Raw genomic sequence first — 24,748 nt, forward strand, 5'->3', positions numbered from 1 at the left:
GCTCCAAGGTTTATTTACAAGGGTTATAGCAGTGGTTGGTATCTTTGAAGGTATCCGTGATATCGTAGATGTGTGCTGGCTGCCAGGAATGATTAAATGTTTGCCTGGGATAAAGTTTAAGCCACATTTTTGTAACATTGAATAACTACAAACTTAACTACACACAATGCTAGATTAACTCTGTTCGATGCTTTTCTTCTTATTGTACATACACATTATTGTACGTCTGCTGAAAGTAATGACAAATTCAATTAAAATCAAAGTTATATTAGCTTTCAATCTTTCTCCCCTAAGGTTTGCATTGGGCAATGCTAAGTGACTGAATCACAGACTAACAAGGTGGTTAATGGGTATAAATTGGCTTAACTTTGCAGAAGGACACTTTGTTGAATGACACCGTGGTAATATTCTGAATGGATGTGTTGACCTTAACACAAAGCTCTTATGTACTTTAGCTTTCTTAATTTGATGATAAATATCATTGTCAAATTAGCCTGCTTGCTAACATGTCAATATTTCACTGCTGGCTACCATAATAACATTATGCTGATGTTCAGATCTTACCCTGCGCCGTCATCTCATATATCTTCATAAATTGTAATAGCTTTTGTCTCCTAATTATTATTTTCTGTTGTGGAACAGATACGCTTACAAATCCAACATGTCGAGGTTCACAATGTAACTTGACACCCATCTTGTTACATCTAATTCTTTATATCTAGCTTGCAGAAGGACAATTTCATATTAATGAAGTTACACTTTTCGCATGTTGAGTTTACTACAATGGCATGTTAAAGTTAAAATCTCAGTGAGAGAGTGAGGAAAATAAAATATAGTACTAGTTTAAAGAAAAGATAATGGTCTGACCATTTTACACACGGACTGCTCTGTTTCTGAATGGTTTTTCCTGCCCGTTCAGTGTTGAATTCATTGAAACAAGGCAGGCATGGTGGTGTGTTCAAGTACTGGTGAGACATATATTTTAAATAAATAAATAAAGTATATGTATTATTCAAACAATGCACGATTTGTTAACTTGAGGCAAAAGAGCTACTGTGTTTGGCCTTCAAGAAAACGATGAAAAAGCGACATCGATGTTTCAGTTTTTGTTAAATTCTGGACTTCATTGCATAATATAATGCATTGCCTTTGTGGACGCAGCATAATTATTCCATGCGTTTCCCATTCCATATTCCTCCTTAACAACATTGTTTCATGATAAAACACGGGTCAATTTGGCCGTGCAAATCCAGGCATAAAAAGAGGTTATTATGTCATTTTCCAGAGGTTTTTTTGGAACTCAGCAGCCATTCCCTTCAGGGAAATCTTAGCAGTCATTATATAATATACCAATGAATTAAAATTTCTGCAGCCTAGTTCTCTCCCTCCTGCCATCTCTCTCACTGTCTCTCTCTCTGTGGTGTCAAAGCAGTTGATTTGTAGAGCTTGGCTTAAACTCAGTAAGGGAAGGCTGGGAAAAGTCCCTGTACTGTACTGTATGTGCTTTTTTTCTCTCATTAAGCAGTTTTGTTTATCATTTATACACAATCCTGTCTGTATCTGCTCATGAAGGCTACAAGTCCTTTCCTGCCTGCACTTCCATTCCTCATATTTCAACAATCCCTTTCTCTTCCTTGCTTTTTCTTGCCTACCCTTTAAGTCACTTTTCAAAGCAATGTGTGCCATTAACAAACTGTCAATGTAAGGGTGCTTGGCACATGGATTAGACTTTGATGGCTTTTCCTGACTGTAGCGGCTGTACTGCAAAAGGTTTTTTCAATCCAACTCGGAGAAATGTTGTCATTTAATTCCGCTTTCAAATGAAGCCTTACCCGGACACTCAGTCAGTTTTTAATGCATCAGAGAGAGTGTTTTTTGTGGGCTTTAGTAAGTACATATACTTTAAGTACCTTTCCATGACTGAGGCTTGTAAGTGTAATTGTTGGTTTCACCTCTGGGCTTTTAAGAAAAGTGTACAGGAAAGAGTAGAGATGGATCATTTTCAGTCTAATCGCCATCCTTAAATTTCTAAAAAGATGCAGCAGAGCAAGTCAGAAAGCAGAGAAATAGACCAAATCACTCTCTCCGTGTTTGTGTTAGTATGTACTGTGTGTAGTGTGTGTGTTTCATGTGTGTGTTTCTGTCTTTTCTGCTTGGGAGTGTTGCCGTTTCAAAGCACATATTAATATGTACTTTGAACTTAAGCAATTTACTTTCATCTTCCTGCATCTAGATGTGTGACCTTGCTGTGTCCCACTTACGCTAACTAAGAGATGTGTTTTCCTCTGCTTCCTCTGTCCCTTGTGAAGTGAAATACACACATGCATGTGCACGGACACACCCACAGACACGTCTGTATGACATGAACGCATGCTTTTTGTCTGGGAACAGTCGGGGCTAGTAATGAGACTAAGTGTGGCAAGGCGGATGGACAAGTGAATGAAACGGCTACAAAATCACTGGCTGCGTTTGATTTGCCTCCACTAATTCAAAGAGACCATCTGATAAACTGAGAGGATGGGATGTACATCAGAATAGCAAGAGGCGCCTCTTTGTTGTTCCCCATTCCCAACCAAATCACACGCCCCAACCCCCGTTAGAACACCCAGGGGGGAGAATGTTTCCCTTGTGTGTGTGTGTGTGTGTGTGTGTGTGTGTGTGTGTGTGTGTGTGTGTGTGTGTGTGTGTGTGTGTGTGTGTGTGTGTGTGTGTGAGAGGGAGAGAGGGGGAGAGAGAGAGAGAGCTGGGTTGCTAGGAGGTGCAAGTTTTCTTGAGGTCCTGCTGAAAGCAAATGAAGGAGCACTTGTGTCAACATTCTGACGGCAGTGATGAGCCACAAAGCCCACCGGCCAAACAGCCAAAGGGCTTCATAACCTCCCTGCAGAAAAGACACGCTCTCAGAGCCCTCATGAACTTCTTCTTTATGTGCAGATCAGTGAGAAGAAAAAGCTTTTTCCTTTCAATCACGATACTGGACTGCAAATGTTTCCGCGGTTGTTGACTCGAGCTTCTGCAGGGAGTTGGTTTTTGAAGAAAAATAAATGCTGGTCGAAAGTTAATGTTTTTTAAGATTATTTTTGGGCCATTTGTGCTTCATTTGGTAGTAAACAGGCGTACAGGAAATGTGGGGAGGAGAGAGAGGGGGATGACATGCAACATAGGTCACTGACCGTATTCAAACCGGGGATGTTGCTGTTATGTGGTATGCGTTTTTAGACCGCTGAGCCACCGTGACTTCCTGTGTTTTTTATTTGGAACAATTTGGACTGATGCATCTGCATTCCTGTTGTCATGTTTTGACACTAAATCCTGTTTTTATGAAGCATTTTTCTGCATGTTTCTGTATTTGTGTTAACTTAATGAATGACGAATGCCTAATGATCCGTGCTAAATGACCTGTAATGCTGCAACTTGTCCACATTTATTTATTTCTTTGATGGGGGGGAGTGAGTGGTCATTCCTCAACGGGCAATTTAATTATTTTCCTTTCTGCAAATCGGAAACATGAAAAGGGACTCTCCCTCATCCAACCATTAGTCCTTTATTCTTTGTTGTTGACAGCTAATCTTATCACAAGCCTATCTGTGCGTAACATCATTCAATGGATGTTTATGCTGCCTGCATCTAAATGTATGCATGTGCTAGTGTGTATGCATTCTTCCACAGCTCATCAGCGGCTCAGATATTATGCCTTGTGCAGTAGTTAGTCCAGATGTTTGGTGTCTAAAGGAACATACTACTTTGGAAACTTTCCCACATGTTATCTGGCGTGGTTGACTCTGTGCTGGCCCCAAACTTCAAAACAACCCAGCTCTAAAAATAGCCTGATGCTCTTAATCATTCTGCAGACTCTTCATGTCTCTGATAGTCAGATCAAAGAGCTCAGCAAGGACACATACATTATTACCAGCTAAGTTATGCTGTAAGTACAGAATGCATCTCATGGCTCTTTGCCTGAGTTCACAAGGCACTAAACATCTGATCGTTATCTCTCTGCGACTGTACAGTACCTCATGCTCTCTCGCAACAGAAACACATGACATAACATAAGGCGCCGACTTATGAACCAGGTTCAATTCTATGACCTTGACGTGAAAAAAAAATCCCAAGACCACTCTTTCTGTGCCATAATGTTTTATTTCAACTATACATGCCGTGTTAAAAAAATCAACAAAAAATATCATGAAACAAAGACAATCATTATTATTTACACATTCACAGTACAACTTTACAACATATCTACACGCTGAAATACTCTGGAGATCATATATACAGCTGGTCTGGCATCGCCATGTTGCACTGTATTTAAATCAAAATGACATGACAAAATCTGGTTCATCTGCACATACACAGAGCTCAGACTGAAATATAAAGGCTTAAATTTAGATTGCAACAGAAAGACCCAGTTCATATTGCAATGTACAAGGCAGTTGAGCAGTGTATGCTGAGTGTATGTTTGTGATGTCAGTGTGCATGTGTCGAGTAGAAAAGAGAGCCCAAACACTGGTTAGATGACGGGCAGAAAGTCTTTACATACAATCATCACTTGTAAACAAAATGTGGCTTTGGGCTAAACAGGCAACTGACACTCGGATAGGATAGCAGATGTCTCCCAAATAATGTACCTAAGAGAAATTATCCCTCAGTCGTCACTGCTGGCCAATAGAAACTATTCCTGTCACTGCAATCCTGGGGAATTACAGATTCTGTATGACCACCGCCCTGCCAACAGACGGCTTTCATGTGAACACTGTGTTAATACATTGGCTGTGGGCAGGATGTGCTGCGTTGAGCCGACTGCTCCACAGTGCAAGGTCTAACCACCCTACATCCCACTGTCAAGAAAATACATTCACTGCATGGCACCTCTATGTGGTGGATTAACACCATTCTTTTCAACACCGGCAGTAAAGGAGAAAATGGGTTCATACCCCAAATAATTGTTTTTTGAATGTCCTTTTTGTACGACTAGCATTTACAAGTGGAATGTCTGTCAAGTCAATTTATGTTCCACATCACTTCGGTTTGGATTTGGTTGCGATTTTCCAACACATCCTGCTGATTTTCAAATTGCTTGTATAAAAATTGTTTACATAGTATATGACAATAACATACAGAGGACCAATTGACATTGCCAATATTATATACTGTAGTAGTTTTGTGAATAAGGCACACAATGCACAGATTCAGGTTCACTTGCCTAAAAATATTTATACTCCTTATTTATAGTATTTAAGTATATACAGGATCTTGTCATTCCCAGCATGACTCATTTGGACACATTGGTAAGTTGTTGTGTTGATTGTACACTGGCCACTTGCAGGGAAGCTGCACAGGGAAAACGGGCTGCAGAACTAGCATGGCAGATGACAGAGGTGTTACATCCATGTATTGTTCTAGGGTCAGTTGAATATACCTTTTAATAGGGTTAATGTAGAAGGAAAATTCTAGTGTTCTTCTATTAGACACACTTGTTTAACGGAACAGAAGTGCACTGAAATGTTGAATTCATAAACATGGGCTAAACCATTGGTGTTGCTTTAGTTTCATATGGTAAATTCTTTAAATAACACAGTAAAACATGAAGGCAAATCATTTTGTTCAAAATTCCTTTATATAATGAGATGATAAATGGATGTTTTGTTCTTAATACCATTGCTACATAAAGAAAGAAGTCCACCAGTATAATTCCAAGAGGGGCAGTGGAGGATATGGGAGGTTTCAGTCCTGGAGACAAGCGTTTTCCCCCCAGTTTTAACAGTATGTTTGGTTGCTGAAAACTGTACTCTCTGCCTCTATCTGCAATACAACCCACGCATACTCACACACAAGCAGATGTGCACACTCATATAAAAAGGGCTATCCCAGTCTGGTTGAGATATAATGCATCAAAGACAAACACCTATGTCTGTAACCAATAGCAGCAAATGTACTTCCCAAATTTCCCAATGAGTTACAGAGTCTCTTATCCGAGGATACACCCGCATGACACTTCACCTCACCCTAACCTAATTACCAAAAACACTACAGAGTGACACAAAAGTCGTTTTTGACTCGATTGAGATGGGTTCAAACAAGACCAAAGAGATAATATTATTTAAATGAGAGATGGTGACATAGATCTTAGACAGGTCTTAAGGTGCATCCTCTGGCACGTGGCAGCACTCTTGATGTGTGAAGGCCTAATATGTGTTTTGCCTTTACACCAATCTGCTTTCCAATCAAACACACACACACACACACACACACACACACACACACACACACACACACACACACACACTTGCACTCCTTTTCTCTGTTTGCTTGCTTCAGCTGTTTGCGCCCTAACTATGATTTGAGTTTTTTCTCCTCTGCCCCCAGCCATCTTAGTACAAAGGCATGGCCTACCTCTCCTCTTTGTTCAGTTCACATTAGTGGGAAGACAGTGCTCAAGGGCAGTGACAAATGAGACCCATTCTTCAAGTATTCCACTGTTTTTAACCTGGCACCACACGCACAGACGCCGTAGCGGCCCCAGCTGGTGTCCGAAACCTTGTACCTAATATGGGAACGGGCTACACCCCAACCCAGATACAATGGGGAGCAGCAGATTCACCACTGTCCACTGTTCATATCCTGTGGCTACCGTGATAAGGGAGGGAGATGGATGTAGGGAGCAAAAAAGCCCCATGGAGTATCTTTGGCCACATGTGTGATTTTCCCTTTTTAGTGTGAGTGAATGTGCATATGATTTAAAGGGGGAACACACCTCAAGTCGATACACAAACACACACTAGGGCCTACCCCATCCGTAGCCCCCCAAAGCCCTCAGGGCTCAAAGTCAAGGCCAAGAGCTCACTCAGAAGTGTCCTACTCTTTTAATAACTGTACTTATTGACCACTCGCATCTGTGGAGTCTGTGGTGAAAACCCATTGGGTTTAGGGGGCACATCTGGCTTTAGCGATGGGGTCCGTTTAAGCCCTGTGCGAGGGAGTGAGCCATAACCACTGTAGCTGCTCTGTCGGGGTGCAGAGGATGGGTGGGGTGAATGCATTCCTGCACCCATCACTCCACCTTGTGAGTCAAGTCTGGAGGGGGGTGTTGGGGGCATGTAACCCCCTCTGTTCATACTGTGTTGGCGAGACACAGACACCCCCATGGTTACCCCATTTGGTGAGGTGGATAAGGAGTGCCTGTGAGAGGCACTCCGGTGGAGTTGATACCCCCCTCTTTGCCTCTCCAGGGTGCCCCCCATGCTCAGGCTGCCTGTTGGTGTAGTGGGAGTGGCGAGCATCGGCACATCAACCCTCTTGGTGGGGCTGTGCCTTGGTAGGGAGGAGGAGGGAGAGTACAAGGAAGCCTCACGGCTGGGCACCTTGGGGGGTAATTCAGTCAGTTCCTCCATGGGCTCGAGTGTGAGCTGTTGCCTTGGGCGAGGCCCTGATGCTTCTTGAAGAATGGCCTTGGGGTTGGCCACTGAGTCATTAAGATGTTTTAAAAGGTCATTTAGGGTATTTCTGGCATCCACCGACTTTTTCTGCTCTTTCCTACTTCCTTTAGAATCTGGGTTCTTCGACCTCCTTTCAGATGAATGGGGCAATGTATCATCTCCATTGTCATGGTTGGAGTGGTCATGTGTGGCATTGGGCAGGACAACTGCACTAGGGATGTGGGAGTGTCCCAATGCAAGGTGGTTGGAGTTGGGAGGAGCAGGAGAAGAAAGAAGGAACTGAGGGCTCTTAGCTGATGAGTTGGACTCCTTACGAGGCCCACTGTCCTTTCCATGAGCTCTTTCCCACTGGCTTGTGATGGGCTGCAGGTTTTTCTGCTGAAGCACAGGAGTAGACTCAGGTGTAGGCAGCGCAGCCAGCTCAGGGGGCTGACAGCCGTCCCGCAGAATCATGGTCTTGGTGTCTCCGTTGGGTGAATTCAGGTCTTTGCCATTGCTCAGCAGATTTGTGTACAACTTGGGAGAATCAATGTTGGTCTGGTACTCCTAAGAATGTGACAATACAAATCAAAAGAGCATGATTAGACACTTCAATCACTCATCTCCACAAAATACTTTGTTGTAGCATTGGAGCTGTTTTATGGCTGTACCTTTACAGGGCTGTCAAAGAGGCCGTTGAGCTTGACAAAGCTTCCATTAGAGTCGGAGCAGGACGGTGCAGACTCTGCATCCTTGTGGACATGTCTTGGCTTACGGAGGAATGAGTCTCGGTAGCAGAAAACAATCAGACCAGCCAGGAGAGCACCCATGAGAAAAGCTGCAAACACGCAGGTGATGAGGATGTTCATGTGGACCATCTGGTTGGTCTCTCCTGCTTGGATATCCCACACACCTACAAAATATTGAAGCATTGGTTAGGTGAAAAGATTCAAAGTTCTTGGTGAAGCGCCCCTCCCCATTCAAGGTAACCAAGTTTCTGATTTTACACCTCCCCCCATTTAAGGTAACAAGTCAACCACAACCAAATTACATAAATATTGACACATTTCTATTCATCTAAACCCAGATGAAGAAATATGGTGAACATTGGCAGAAGCTGTTAGGTACCCACATCCATTTCGCGATCTACAAGAAGCAGTGCTATGTTAGTTCAGAAGGGAAGACCTAAAGTGTTGTGCCTTGATCCACGTTCCACTGGAGGCTTTTTGTCATGCATTTAACCGGTACCAAAGGGTTAAGCGTGCACTGTTATTTGAGATGGAGAGCCAAATCAATCTTTTGGCACAAGAGCTCAACCAGCAGGAAGTTGTTCAGTGGAAAGAGAAGCAGTGCTCATCTCCAAGGTGTTGAGATAGCTGCTGCTTTACTGGAAGTTTGTTAGTAACCACAGACATTGAAAGAGTTAGTCATCCACCGTGCGGCCACAATAGTGATGTGACAGAGCAGGCCCAGTCAATGATCTACCAGCCAGGGTAAACTGTTACTAGAGCTAGAGTTGAAAAATCTATACTGGCAGAGACAGAAGCCAAATCCAAACAAAAGATTTAATGAGCAGTGAGTGTAAGGTTTAATGATTAGAAAACTAGGAATAAATATATTAAAAGAAAGAAAGAAAGAACATAAGAAAATAACAATTTTAAGTAAAGAAAACAATAGTAACATGAAAACATAATATGTAGAGCAACATAAATTATGTATGTAAATGTGTATTTAAAAAAGAAAGAGGCTAAATTTAAACCTGCCATGTTATCTAATAGAAATCATAATTAGCTGCCTATATGTGCATGTGCATATGTGAGACTATGTGTGGATTCACATTTGTGTGGCTTAGTGAGAGTTGTTGGCAGCTAACAGATCAGGCTCATTGCAGCATGTTGGCTGTCTCCCTGCGGGCCTTACCCTCTTGGCCCCCTGGGATAGAGTCTAAAGAATGGGAGGTGGCTGGGTCATCCTGCAGCACAAAGCCTGAGCCGTAGAGCTCTGGATCAGGCCCAGAGCTGGGGCTCTGAGTGGGTATGAGTACTGGGGGGAGTATGGGCCCATTGGGGTGGACAGTGACTGGCGCTGATGAAAACTCCATGTCTGTGGTGACAAACAAATTGTTAACAAACTGCAGACGTGGGTAAAGCATACTGTTAACATCCCGGTTAGTAGGCATGGGCAATGGGTAATTTTTAAGGTTAGTGTCTGACAAAATAGGGAATTAACCTTATCACAGTTGACATTCACAGACCAATGAAAGTACATTTTTGTTTTTTGTTTAGACAATTTGAAAGGGGGAAAGAATACTGAGGTTCAAAGAGGAGTTGGTACGCAACAGTAAAGATGCCAAGGGATGGTGGGCGGTCATGCAAAAGGTAGGAGGGATCAGAACAGGAAGTGATGAATGAAAAGGAGGAAGTGAATCTGTGCAGAAGTGGAGCACTGATGTCCCCTATGAATCTGTTGTTGTTTGTGACGATGAACATGAAGCAGGTGACGTAAGCATTCAGGAGGTGTTTGGTAAGAAAAGATGAATGGTGGCAGTGGTGGAAAGACAGGGTTGGAGATGCTGAACTCAAGGAAAGAAACCATTTGAGTAAAAGATCAAACTAACCAGAGGTAGGGTCGCCAAATGATTTGTAATCTGGCGCTGATGTAGTGCCCAAAAACGCTAAAAGAATTCAAAAGGACAAGAAATCAGTATAAAGGGATTCAGAAGTAAAAAAAACAAAATTCCTAAGAGTGCAGTTTATTTGGTTGAATAATAAAGATCTAAAGCACCCGCTAGCAGTGTCCTTTTTCTCACTGGAGTTGAGTCACTGGAGGCCCTCTGGTTCTGATCAATACCGAGGTTCAGCCGGGGTCATGTTTAGTCGGTACAAATGAAGGGACAGGCGTTTTACAGTAAAATCAGCAAAGGCACATTTTCTGGCCGTCGGATATTTTCAGACCTCTACCGTTTGCACCGGCTAAACATGATCCTTGATTGTACATGTCCATGTTTCTGCCTCACTGGTGGCATAAGTTACAATTGGCCATGTACTGTATGCAGATGTGTGTGTTAATATTGCACATAGAGTTATGTAGGGGCAAGTTATTGGAGTGGTTACTGGTGTGAGTGTGCAGGCTCATGGTGTGTGTGGAGATGAGTTTGTGTGTGTGTGTGTGTGTGTGTGTGTGTGTGTGTTTGTGTTTGTGTTTGTGTGTGTGTGTGTGTGTGTGTGTGTGTGTGTGTGTGTGTGTGTGTGTGTGAGAGGATAGACGGCATGGCATGGAGATGAGGTTCGTACCGTGACAGTCTCCCAGGTGGGAAGTGTTTCCAAATTCAACGTCCTGCTCATATCCAGTCCTGAAAAGAAGAGATTAATCAAAGGGTTGCAAAATTGATCTTGCTCTTTAATTTTCTTATCTATAATATTTGCTCTTTATATCACAGCTGAGGCTTGAACTCACAAAGTACCAGGCAGTATCCTCTCACACGCCCCTTGAGTCTTCCAGCCACAGTAGGGATCCCTTGATGCAATGCAGGACCTGAAGCCATACAAACACACACACCATCAGAACACCGGGTTTAATCATTCTGGGAAGTGCACTATAATCATTTGTGACTGACTAAACATTAACTAAAAGGTATCAGATGAAGCTGTTATCATTCTTTTTATGGCATTTACTGAAACATAAAACAATAAAGTCAAAAACCTAGGACCGACCTTACAAAGCACATTTTGACCCCCTACATGTCACTTACTTGTGGCAGGAAGAATGCCTTTCACAGCGACTAAGGGGAATACGGATGACACAGCTTGAAAAGGCGACATACAGGCAGTGTGCTTCTTTGTCCACGTGCAGCGAGAGGACACGCTTGTCATCCTCATGGTTAGACAGGCACCTGGGAAGAGAAGAGAGAAACCTGATCAGAGGTTTATCAGATAAGTCAGTCTACTGTTTCAGCCTCAGTAGATTTAATCACTTGTTAGGTGGAAAAGTCACATAAAGCTTTCTCTCACAGTTTAACAGGATTTTAACCTCTAACACACCGCAGGGTGCGTGTTCGCATCCATAAATAAGCACAAAAAAATTCTGGCTCATACTGTGCAGCTACAGAAAGCAGACAGACATTGCCATCTGTGCCAGGAGGCTTCACTTTAAGAGTTGCTGACTCCTCGGCCAGAAGGGGAAGAGAAAAGGAGAAGAGAGGCAGAAAGAGAGAGGGTGAAAAGTGCATGTATCCCTACTTGGCACTGTTGAAGGCATCTATCTCCTCCAGAAGCAGGCTGTCATTTAGAGACACAGAGGAGGTCTTGGCCAAAACCTTGAGGACAACCCCTGACTCAGCCCCGATGAACACCACTGTGTAGTTTTTGTGAGGTCCTGCTTCATTGTCCACAGCCAGCGATGTCAGTCTGTACCTTCACACACAGCAGAGAAGCATGTGTTACTCACAGTGGGGGTCGTCCCATACAAAACAGGAGAGGTCGACTTGAATACATGAATCGTTTCGGCTCTTGGGTTACACAGTAATGCAGTAAATTAACTTCAGACTTTAACATTGATATCTCCATGCTTTACAAATGTTTACAAATCTTGGTAGTGAACCTCAATACTTTTTCAGTACTGAACTGAATGTGTCCATAGCATTGACTATTGAAAGGTTGCATCAAATACTAATCTTTTTAAGTCTTGTTTATTTATTTTTTGACCATATTTTGATATAGCTTTGCTGATTTTACACTATTTTATTTAGGCAAAGTAGTCGTAGAGCGGCTTGTGGTAAGACAGCATTAAACAGTGGTGCAATGCAAGATATTTAGCATATTTGGTTGAACATAAAATTCAGTTAATTTGAAAAAAGTAAAATGTATCTGAAACTGAGGATATTGCCTAATGTGCTTCTGTGTTTACCTGACGCGAGTCTTAGTGAACCAAGGCTCGTCCCCAATAGAAGGCACAGCTGTGTCCATGAGGGGGTGGGACTTGATGAACTGCAGCGTATCGTCCGGGAACTCGATGGAGCTCTTTAAGGACGCAGCTGGACCATGACCTGAACAGCACCCGGGTCTACGATGGAGGGTGCACAAGAACAGAGGGCAAAAGGTCAAAGATCAGCCTATACGATCACACACCAGGGAGTAATAATAGCGTGTATTGAAATGGATGAAAAGTGCAACGAGAGGGTGGGGGGAGAGGAGCAGGTGCTTATTAAGATCACAAAAAGACCTCAGCTGGAAAACATCAAATATACATGGTTATCCTCCATTAATGATTTACCGGGGTAATGAGGTGCTTCTTGGACTTTGTGTTTTGGACACAGGACAGGGCTATAAATATACGTGCTGACTGTAAACAGGTTAAATATGCAACGCGTCTAATTATGCCAAATTAATTATTTAATCATCAGCAGATGGTGAATGTGTGTGCTGGGTCAAAGCTAATAACTTGGTCCCTTACTGGTGAAAAAGATTTGATTTCATTGGGTTTAACCTGGACAATGAAGGGTTGAGAAAAAGGCAAACTAATGTCAGGTGGTAAACGGCTGCTGAGTCAAGCACCACCACTTCAAATATTTCTTTAAACGTTGCTTTTTCTTGTCTCTGTATGCTTTGGAAGGTTTAGAATTTGGTAATTGTCTTGGAAAAGGAACATTTGATTCTTACCGAGGCTTGGGCAGCTTCTCCTCTGGAATTGGAGTCCACACAGAGTCAGGAGTCTTCTGCTCTTTGAACCGGCCCCAGAATACTTTCTCTATGTCGGCCATGGAGAAGGCACACACTGCTGACCCTGGGATACTGTGGAGAAATACATACATCAATGTAACATCCATGTATGACACCTACATTTCTTATTTTTTGTCCTTGCATTGGTTCCTTCAAAAACTAACAGCAGCTCACCTGTTCATCTGCGTGGTGAACACACCCACCACTGACGGAACTCCATTGATGTTGATGATGTCAGTGATGGACTGAAGCACGTCGAAGTAGAAGAAGGACTCCCCTGGCACTGAGCAATTCAGCCTCGCCTTCACAAAAGATGTCCAGTGCTTCTCCAGCACCCGCTGTGACCCACCAACATCATTCTTACAGATCCGGGCCACGCGAGAATACACAACCTGCGAAGGGCAGGGGTTTAGGAGATGCGGGGTGGAAGAGGAAGGCAGCTGAGTGAACGTCACTAAAAACACTTCAACATGCTGAATAATGCAGCGCTCCATCCTGAAGCAACTCGGGACAGACAACTTAACAAACACACTCCCTCATCTTTAACTTTGTGTGTAGAGATAGTTCACCCTGACTGGAGCAAACATCTTAGAAAAGAACACATCCGATGGCCCAATGCAGCACCATGTGAATGTGTGCTTAATTGCACTTATTACCAAGTCTTCGAGTTTAAATGAAGTGTGTGAAGGAGTTGGCTTTGACATTTTTAATTATTAACCAGCGCAAACCTCCGTCAGAGGCCAAGTGTCACCCAAGCATTAGTAGGGTTGAAATATTTATTGGCCGGTGACTGATGGAGGATGCTGATTTCCTGCTGCTCGGCCAGACCCGCTCAGGATGAGACATGGTCAAATCTGAAGTTGGCCTCAAACATAGAACATCCTAATGCCCTCTACATGTGTCATCGGGAAGAGGCAGGCACAGAGCGCACATATCCGGGAAACAAATCCTCTCACTGTGTAATGGTTTTACATTAGTAGAACATTCCCAGCAAACACTGGCTGTTGAAATTTCTCGTGTATTGTAATGTGATGTACTGTCATCGCCTGAATAGGCCCCATTACCACTAGGGCCATTTGTGGCAGAAACACATGCACTGAGGGAGGTGTAAGCCTTTTTTTGGATAAAGGCCTGCATACTGTATCTGTGTGGAATATGTAATGTACTATAAACGGCAGTTGCACTGGTGTCTTACCTTGCCCAGATTGCTGTGCTCTACTGCAATCTCTCGGTAGAAAAAGTACACGTAATTCCCGTACTCTGCTGCGTGCAGGAAATGAGGTTCTAAGAGAAAGACAGAAGCAGAGAGTTGAAGCGTATTTCTGCATCGTCACCACCACTGAGCACGTTGAATATTTCAGGGATTTGTACAAGGCTGTATATGACTGGGGGTGACCTAGATTTCCTGGGAGAGAACAGGCCATATCCCTGTGGAGCTTGGCAAGGCAGGAGAGCTCTCTATCACTCCAAAAACTACTCTGACAGCCACGTACATGCATACACCATGCAAGGGCACCATTGGGCATTTAGCTAGCTGCCAGGTAGACACGAGTATCTCCAGGAAAGCAAGGAGAGAGAGAGATAAAGATTGAGAATGATGAAGAGGCAATCTCTTACCTTTCAGCCATTTGGAGTCATATTTGATGGTCCTCAGGGCTGATCCATCACCCATACTGCGATATATGACAGCATCACTTGCCTGGAAGTCAGCTACAGTTGCCGAATACAGTTTCCCCTCTAAAAAACAACACAACAAGGATTAGTCACCAAAAACTAGGATACACCGCTCTTCAATGCGATGTTGTTTCTCCTCTTTTTAAAAGGCTTGATTAGCTGCGTTGTTATCGCTACAGGGCACAGTTTTATCGTGGCAAAGACAGAGGTGATAATGAGAGCATAAGTAGGAACCCATTAGTTCTTCAGCTAGAGTAATGTGTGTGTGTGTGTGGGCGGGTGTGTGTTTGACCCTTACCAGCAAAAAGGGCAACGTTGGTTTGCTTGGAGTCAAATGGGCATCGTGCCAATCCATTGATTTCTTCCCCATCAAACTCGAGGTTATCCAGCTGAAAGGAGCACAGCAATCACCCACACATTAAACAAGTTTCATCAAGGGACACAGTGAAACATGCACAAACAATAGCACGCACGTGAGGCAGTCAAACAAGTCCAGTCAAATTAATTTAGCAAGAAATTTAAATGATAGGTGTGTTACCCAAATTACACAATACACGTTCAGATTTTTTGCATGTTTGTACACATATGAGCACGCAAGGCCCTGAGACTGGTTACTGACCCTGTAGTATCTGCACATGGGGTTGAAGCCGTTGGTACCACAGATGAACACCAGGTCATCGTTTCTAGGAACCAGCACTTTAATGAAGTTGTGGCACTCTTCCTGAAATCAGACACAGAACATGGGACAGCGTTTTTAGAGGTTGCCAGCTTCTCTGCTCACATGTTTAAGCATCTGTCCACATAATGGAATATAACACAAAAGGTATTTTATTTTTATTTTATACGTACTCTGCGTTTTCCCTTGACGGCACACATTTCTCTGTCAGCTGGGCCCGATCGCCATGTTAGCTTCTATGAAGAAAGAAAAACGCAACCTGGAGCATTAGACACACGCACGGCACACTAAATACACGTATACATTCACACACACTCACTCATGCACATGCACACACAGTCCTCCCTTTTCCACTCTCTCATTTTACAACCTGTCCAGTTTGTGATGAATGGCTCTGTATTTTCTATGGAGCCCTTTTAGTGTTTGTGGATTGAGAAAGCAGCTTGTGGCCAGAATCTTACCCGGTAAGGAATGATCTCATTCCTGTAGGATTCTCTCAGACTGACCAGGTACACCTGATCTCTGTGGACAGACAGCAACAAAACACACAGCTCAGTGACTAACCACAACCAGGGATACAACTCATTTTCAATGTTTCCATAAAAAAAAACAATCAGGGGCTGTATCACTGTTTAGTTTTAATATTAATAAAAGGGAAACATTCAGATCAAATATGAATTCAGGTCTCAATTTAAAAATACCATTTTCTTAGAGGGACTCATCATTATCATGAAATTATCAGCAGCTCGTTTGCAATGTTTTTAAAATTCTTCCATATATTCTCCATTGTGAGAATATTTTTCTGAATGGTTCTTGTCATTAGCGGATCTCATTAACTGTGAACCATGTTTTCGGCCTGATCTTGCGGCAGGAAACGAACATAATTTTGGTTCGCAGTAATATAGAATTCGAGAAAAATGGGTTTAAACCAATTTCTAAAAATAATGACACTAAAATATAGTTCATTCAAATGTCTGTATTGTGTTAACAACATACAGGCTGTTGCAGAGTTGATACATAGTGAATTACATTTGTTATGCAACTGTCCTATATATGAAAACCTAAATATCCCCTTTGCTTTAACATTTTACATGACAACCACATATTGTTTTGATTATACGTCAGTTAGAAAAAATGTAATAAACCAATGGGGAATGAACAATGGGAATGAGAGATGAACGTCTTGCTTCATTTTTTAGTAAAAACATGTGAATACCCCAAACTTGCAAAAGGAGGATCCACCTGACAACAGTGATACATGTGGAAGTGATTACAGGGGATCTAGAGGTGGGAGTTTTATACTGTAGATGTCAATCTGATTTCCTGCTACATTATTAGTGCTGGCGGTCAGATTAATCCCAATGCCCATAAATACAAAAAAGACATGTAAAGATAGCAAGAAATCCCTGACAGAGCGCCAGGCCGGCATGATAGACGGCTTTCCTGGATCAATGCTGGCTATATACATCAAATGCAGGCCTAGAAGCAACAGATCCAATAACACTAAGAGCTTTTCCCCCCCTTACGCCACTGTTTACCTGCCAAGGAGTATATTGGTGTGGGGGATGTGTGAAAGAAAAAGAGAGAGAGAGAGATAATGTGTATGTGTGCTGAGTTTACCTGCCAGCGATGAACAGAGTGTCCTGTATCTTGGTCATCAGCTGAAAGTCAAGGCGATGCTGTGACTCATTGCCAGAGGGCCTGCCTCTAAACACAGGGTACCTCCGTGAAACTGTGAAGACATCACACATGCACACACACTGTTAATGTGAAACTCAGGGTAGAAGCGGACATTCTTGCAACAATAAACCCCACTCACCTCTTGCTACATTTAACTGTACTGATTATAAAGACATGCTCTGTGTGTGCTTTAAATCCTACTGCAATTAAGGTAATGGTACAGTACAAATATATACACTATTCTGTATAATTATATCTGTGTGTCATTGTGTTGTGTTTATGCGTTAGAGAATGGCTGCCTATGTCAGCACATCTCTCTGTTCTTCCAGTACATCACTGAGATAAAAATGAAATCCACTTAATGCTACAAACTGACCATACAGCAGATTGATTTTTATTACTATGAATATGGCATGCTTGTGTCTTAACTGCTGACGCGACTAGAAGGAGGAGGCTGCCGGTATTTGTCTTTACTCCATGCGTGACTGGAGTGAGTAAAAAGTGTATGTTAGGGATAGTCATTTTTCCAGTGACGTTGCAGTAATTGTAATCTCAACCCCTGTCTCTGCTGAGCTCATTTGCGGCCATGTACTCACAATGTGCGTCAACGACATCGAGGGGTACGTTGTCCTCGGGGAAGCTGACTGCGAGGAGAGTGCGTGAGGCTGTCAGCAGCAGCAGCAGCAGCTCACTGAGCAGAAGCGCAGCTCTCTGGCCCATGGCTGCTCACAGACGACACTTCCTGTTTCACTCTAGTGGAGATGTTACCTGGAAACACAGAACGCATGCTTTTGTTGCTTGACGTTTAATACATTTCATGTTATATTTAACCCTCTGCCGCAATCAGTAGTCCTGGGAGGTTACCCTTCGTTACACTCAAGGATGGAAAAAAGAAGACTTTCCGCAGTGAAGTTTTAGTGTCCTCGTCCATACCACTAGGTTAGTGAAATACAAACATATGGCGCACATAATGCCCTCTCGTGCTCATTTCTCTCAGTAGCAGAGCTTGGCGTTTCCCCTGTATTTCTCTCTGCATCTGCTGTTTAAGGGAAGGTCAGCCAAGTGACCAGTGGGGTGTCTCCGTGTGTGTTGGATGCAGCGGAAGTCCACTCTGTCAGAAACGTGGCAGACATGCTGTGTCTGTACATCTGTGCTCCGATTGTTTTTTCCTGGGCCAGGCTCAACACTAATCAGTATAATGCAACTTCATCAGCAACACTAGTGTACCCTCTGCTCCGACCTTAGCTGACTTCTATTAGTGCTCTGTAGGCTGTTATTGCTCCGGTCTCTCATTAGGGCGGGTGTGCTTTATTGCAGTGCAGTGATTAACTCATCTTTGTCTTAGTAGAATCAAGTCATGTACAGTTGTTTTGACATAGTAGACATTTTTGTGGATAATAGTTTGTACCACATCTGATTGTGGACATGATAAACCAGCAACTACATTGGTAATAATTCATTGTGGGAGTGGCAGGAGTTTAGTATGTATGTTAGTGTGTGGGGGAGTCCTTTAGAGACAGACTGTGTCTGTGCTTATTAATGATCGGTGTGCATTAAAATATTTATAAGGCAAACAAATTATTCATGCAGGCAAAGCCTGAACGGATATAAACAATTTACCGGGCGACGTCATACAGGCAGGGGGATGGATTAGCTGGGAGCACACTGAGACACACACACACACACAATCACTCTTTCAAATGGTGTAATGCAAAGACTGATGCATGTGCGCACACACACACGCACACGCACACGCACACGCACAGTATTGACTCATTTTTCAATTAGCCCCAAAGCACACCTGCTCCAGGGCTGTCTGTGGACCCTGCCTGCCAAGCCATTAGTGCTTTGATTGATCTACACAGGAAGTATGGCAGATCAGCAGCCAGCAGAGGCAATCTATGGACTTTACTGTAGCCATGTCAGAACTTTGTAACTCACAATATGGTCGCTTTCATCTTGTAATTGGCTGGATATCTTAAAGAGCTTTTTAAAAGCTTTCCAAATACTTAAAACTCTAAATGAATTGTAATGCACATGGTGGTCAAGTAGAAAATTAGGCAGCAGGAGGTGTTTACTTGACATCAACAATACATACACACATACATCATTTTGTCAGTATATGTGAAGTACATACTTCACAAATTGGCTTTGTGTATTATGTTAATATAAAGTGCACAGTGTGTTTTCCAGGCGCTAGTAATCCAATTTAATTATTGAATCAGTTCCTGTACGATGTTGTGTCACTAAAAAGGACGGATGCAGAAGAGATGGAAACGGAGTATTGACAGCGTGTTTCAGTCATCGGCGATGTGTAATCATGGCTATTCAGCACTCTGTGGGATACTGAGGCCTTTAAAAGAGCAATGTCATTATGACTAAGTAATGCAAGGCCGGGATTGGACAACGGTTCATCTCTCTTATACCTCTTAATACTTAATTACGAGTTTGATGTTTTGACAAAATAGAAGGATTGAATGAGGGCCTGTCTCCCTATAACTGCAAACATAAGCAATGATGCTGGAGCAATCATTATACTCTAATCTAGATACAACTGAATCTCTGGGCACAAACCCTCCACAGATCTATGCACACAGGCACCCAGATCCATACAGAAGAACAAGTGTCAGCAACATAATCAAAATGAACAATGATGACACTGCTCTGCAAAGAGGGACAGTAGCGTTCCTTAAAAGCGTAGCAGCAAAAAAAAATTACTACCTGGTTCAGACGCACTCACACCAAGAAATGTGCCGTATTAATGCCCAAGCAATAAATTGCTGAGTTTCTAGGAGAAGCCAAGGACAGGAATAGATACCAAACGCACAACAAATCGGAAAAAAAAAGAGGAGCAATGAGGTAAGTAAACCAAGCTCCACATTTCAATTCTATGGTGCTATCATACAGGCTGCAGGCTGTGCTTCCAGGCCAAACTTGGCTGTGTTCACAGGTAAATCATTTCCTTGGTTGACAGAATTTAGAGCCCTGCTCTATATCCCCTCTTCGTAAGCACACTACTTTTTTTTTCTCCCCTGCCATTCTCACTCACTAAGCAATTCAGGTTAAAAACACTCCCAACAAGAGGCAGAAGTCCAGATCTCCCATGATTCCTTGCATGGTAATAGCCACACTGCGGAGGCGAAGGGTTTCCTCAGAAACTTTAATGTAAAGCAGAAACAGAAGACATCCAGGGGTCAGCGATCTAAAATTACTTCTCAATCTCTAGTGAGCCCAGCATGTTTTCTATTGACTATTTCTTTGCTCTCTCTTGTGCCTGCCCTCAAGTGTGCGACTATGTGGGTGTGTGTATGTGTGTGCATACACATATAGGCCTCAACAAGCCTAGAGATGCTGGGCTTGTCACGCAACTCAGGGCCATTCAGCCTTGCCTCACTCTACCTCTGTTATTACAGGCTTTTCAATGTCCTACAACCACGCACTTTCCCTGCTGATGTTGTTGGCTCAGGCCCATGGTGTTAAACACAGGGAGGGGAGAGGGGGAGGGGGTCCGGGGGATTGCTATTTCTACTGATGGTGGGCGTAGGGGCCTGTAGCCCAATTCTGGTAGTTACAGCTGAAGATTTAGTGTTCCAAGCCTAAAATGACAGATTAACACATATTCTCCTCTTAGCTGTGCAAATGTCGGTCATAACCTCTCCCCCACTGCAACACTGAATGGGTGTATTTTTGTAGGGATGTCCTATTGGGAGGAATTGGGGCTAATAAAAGGAAGACAAACAACAGCGGTGCGTGAGGTTTCGTAAGTTGCGTGTGAGTGTGATGGGTGGATGCAATCCCAGCAGGACAATGGATGCTGCTCGAGGCTGCTTGGCTTGTCATCTCGCACCATACTGATCTGTAAACCTAACAGCACAGGATATCAGATAGCCCAGGAGTTTAGTTTCAGACATTTCACTCTTCACACTTGGTGTATGCATGCATAAATGCATGCGTAAGCATGCATGACTATCCAAAACTGGATATGTCCTATAACACGGTTGCCTCAACTCTCAATTACGGCTGCAATTAACACTTATTTCTAACACTTATTTTCTTTATCGATTCATCTGCCGATTATTTCCTCGATTTAATCGTTTAGTCTAAAAAAATGTCAGAAAATATTGAAACATGACCATCTCAAGTCCAAAGTGATGTCCAAGGTCTTGTTTTGTCAGCCCAAAACCCAAAGATATTCACTTCATAGAAAATAAACAGAGAAATCAGGAAATATTCATATCTGAGAGGCTGGAAACAGCATTTTCTGCCATTTTTGCGCTATAATAATTAATAACGATTTAATCGATAATCAAAATACTTGGCAATTATTTTTCTGTCGGATGGATGAACCTAATCGGTGCAGCTCCACTCTGGATCTGCACAATCTGCTTGAGAAAGTAATCAAGATGCAGTCACACAAGAAAGTGAGTCAGTCAGACGATTAGAGCAGCAACCAAACAGGCGCAGAAATGATTACTACTCCTTTTCCCACTTCAGTAATACAGCACTACCCCTAATCACGTGCTATTGATCACTTCTGAGGGGCTTGGTTGGACTTGTTGCTTCAGAGATTTGGCAGAAGGAGAGGGCTGTGCCACCCTAAACCGTGCTTCCCTCCCTTTCTTCTCTACCTTGGCGAGAGGAGGAGTGAAACAAGAGAAAGGCTGTTCTCAGCAGTAGTTCTGCTATAGTAGAGCACAAAAGGGGCTGAGCTGCAGGTGTGACCAGGAAACAAAGGGGGCTTTTTAGCAAGTCAACACAATAGAGCCCCACCCCCGGTCAGTGGACCTATGTTCAGGGGAGCTGTTCTGGGGCTTTCAAAAGGGGGTTCTGAGGACACAAAGCAAACTATATAAACACATCGACTCCAAATGCTGCAGACACGGTCAAACTTTTATCGCTCAACCAATTTAGCATTGGACAATCTGGTTTAAAAGCTGCAGTTTAGGACAACCATAAGGCATATGGTGCAACGGGTTAACACTGATCACTCTATGGTTCAATGGCGGTTGTTCCGGGGTTACAGCCGGCTGTAGTGGAGGTTAACGGTGATTGTTCTGGTCGCTGAGTTCCGACCCCATGGCCAGTGAGGCGAAGTGAGACACACCAGCCAGCTGTGTTGTCAACTAAACCCAAGGCTGGTTCTGATGTTTGAACTGGCCGGAGTGTGGTGCTCCTGCCAAAATCAAGTTTGTAGTTTTAGTAACTCAGCTGGGGTTCTCCTCTCTCTGTGACAGACCTCTGACGCTCAAGCGTTTCAGGGAAATGTACACATCTGGTGAAGGTTTTAAACAGATCACCTCTGTTTTTATTTCTGTAAAGGCACTGTGTGTATTTTAGCTCCAATCAATTTTGACCACAGACAAACTACAATTAAATGAGTGTACACTTTCCCCCTTTTTTTTCTTTTTCATAAGACTTAATATAGCACACCAAATTAGTCTGTAGTGACAACTTCAGAATAAACCCTTTGGTTGCTCATTTGGTTCATCTTGCTCATTCACTTCGTTTGGCCAAATGTCCTTAAATAATGAGACACAGCAGAACAATTCCTTAAACTACTATGACCTACTCACAGTTAATTGCCTCTTTATGTAACAAACGAACCGTTTTAATTATCTCTCTCTCTTTCTCTTTATTATTCTTCTGTTTCTCTTCTGTCATTCGGCTGGTCATTTTTCAAGTTTCGCGTGGGGCTCTTCCGCTCCTCTTGCGCACACAATCCATGCAGCAGCCCGGGACTCTAATGCACGCATTGTGCGGACTGGGTGAAGGCATTCAAGTTTTACCCGTGGTAAATCTTTCAGACTCCTTTAGCCCACATGTAGGACTCACACAATAGACAACAAAGACGCGGGGGACAGCGGTGGAGTGACGACTGTGATGGGGCTGCGTTTAACTGCCTCCACGGCACTTAATGCATGTACAGGGCTGGGCTCTCGTGCTGCTCTGCCTCCTTAAAAAAAGGTTACGAGCGCTTCTCCAATGTATTATCAAATATAAGAATACAATAATGAAATTGGGAATCCAATACATAGACTTACGGCGAGTGAGCAGTCAACAACCTTCAAGTCAAACTGTCCGTACCACTCGTCTTTTATTGTTTAATACCGTGTTTGCCAGCATGGTCCGTCCAATCATGTGCAGGTTGCCTTTATTCCAAGTTGATTTTTGTTTAGTCAAAATGTCAGAAAACACTTTTCTATCTATGTCTTGAACATTTGAACACAATTCGGAATAATAAATAACAGAAGAGATGAGCTATTGTGACTAAATTTGTAGCACAATACGGACACTTATCTGCGTGATAGATCCGTTAAAGACCAACACTGGCGTGGCTCTGATTTTACTCTCGGCAAATCATTATCTACGTGTACTTCTCTGTTTTAAAAAAGGCTATATTTTACTTTAAAATATAAGCACTTGTATAGATTGTGTTCACAAAGTAGCTCTCCGGATAGCATTGAAGCCAGTAGTCATGTATCCTTTTTTAGATCAAAGATCCACCATAAAAATACACCACAAAGTGTATCCTATAAATATAATACGCTATATCAATAATTAAAAATCATCGAGGACACCTACCTTGTGTGTCCGAATTCACTCATGAATGGGGCAATCCGACTGAATGTCATATTCCTTTGGTAATCCATTTAAGAGAAAACACCCAGCATGTAATATTCCTGTTATTTTAAGCTCCATCCGGACCCCACTTTTCTCTCTTTTTTTATCCAGTTGCGCACAGATTTCGGCTCCGCTCGCCACATATGAGCCTTTTGACTGCCTGCTCTGTCTTCGTCCCCGGGCCCCTGCGCTCTGATGACTGATCTTCAAAGCTCTGCCACTACCACACAGCCCCCTCCCTCATACACAGATACACCAGCCCCCTTCCACTACTATTAACTTTGAAAACCAGAGGGAAAATACATAAACATTAACGACGCGCTATCCCTACTACGTCGCGCTGTGACTTCATGTACGATCATTGATTTAATGTTGATTTAATATAATAGAGGGCGCGTGGACTCATAGAGGGCATGATATTGCACATATCCACAGGAATAACAAAATAAATAATTAGATTCACACAAAACTCTTTTATGTGCTTGTGTAATCCTTATAACATACACACTGCTCATTTAGCTTTATATTCACCCATTTGATGCATAGTTTATTGATCATGCAAATATAGAAGTTAACATAATAACATTTCTGACAGCTACACTGTCTCACAAATAAAGAGGTGACTTTAGATTTGGTTTAGCCTCTGTTACAACGCTTTATGGGCTCTGGAAAGACGCTTCCGAGCATGGCAGATAAACCTGTCGTGAAAGGAATGAATTAATAGTAAATTCGATTGAGGCGTAAGTAAAAATAGTCCGGACCCGAACTATTTTTGTCCTGCAACCATCAGTCTTGCAGAGCAGCATAGCGACGTGGTCAGAAGAAATATTTTGTATCCCAGCAAAGACTTCTTCTCTCTAGTTTTCCCCTCGACTTTCTCTGCGTAATGCAGCGCAACAAAGTATATCCACGTAGCGGCAAGAAACTCACCTCATCTGAATTGCTTATTTTGTATCCGTTTGTGTTGC

At 42.9% G+C, this 24,748-nt stretch overlaps 1 protein-coding gene across 4 annotated transcripts; it reads right to left on the reverse strand.

Moving 5' to 3' along the window:
• Window positions 1-4,117: 4,117 nt before the first annotated feature.
• On the reverse strand, window positions 4,118-24,748 carry sema6d (semaphorin 6D). 4 transcript variants are annotated; one of them, XM_029458891.1, is made up of 20 exons: window positions 24,711-24,748; window positions 17,756-17,927; window positions 17,100-17,211; window positions 15,941-16,001; window positions 15,653-15,715; window positions 15,423-15,524; window positions 15,102-15,192; window positions 14,747-14,866; window positions 14,325-14,413; window positions 13,304-13,521; window positions 13,070-13,201; window positions 12,318-12,473; window positions 11,651-11,824; window positions 11,164-11,304; window positions 10,869-10,946; window positions 10,706-10,764; window positions 10,030-10,086; window positions 9,333-9,515; window positions 8,084-8,325; window positions 4,118-7,979 (listed from the first exon to the last, which is right to left on the reverse strand). In XM_029458891.1, exons 2-20 carry the CDS (start codon window positions 17,877-17,879, stop codon window positions 6,861-6,863), a joined length of 3,321 nt encoding a protein of 1,106 aa, XP_029314751.1. In that variant the 5' UTR covers window positions 17,880-17,927; window positions 24,711-24,748; the 3' UTR covers window positions 4,118-6,860. The 4 variants fall into 4 exon arrangements, with proteins under 4 accessions (XP_029314751.1, XP_029314744.1, XP_029314759.1 ...); XM_029458884.1 differs by lacking the exon at window positions 24,711-24,748 and adding an exon at window positions 23,742-23,962; XM_029458899.1 differs by lacking the exons at window positions 10,030-10,086; window positions 24,711-24,748 and adding an exon at window positions 23,742-23,962.

This window comes from Cottoperca gobio, chromosome 3 (genome assembly GCF_900634415.1).
Source record: "Cottoperca gobio chromosome 3, fCotGob3.1, whole genome shotgun sequence".
Lineage (NCBI taxonomy): Eukaryota > Metazoa > Chordata > Actinopteri > Perciformes > Bovichtidae > Cottoperca > Cottoperca gobio.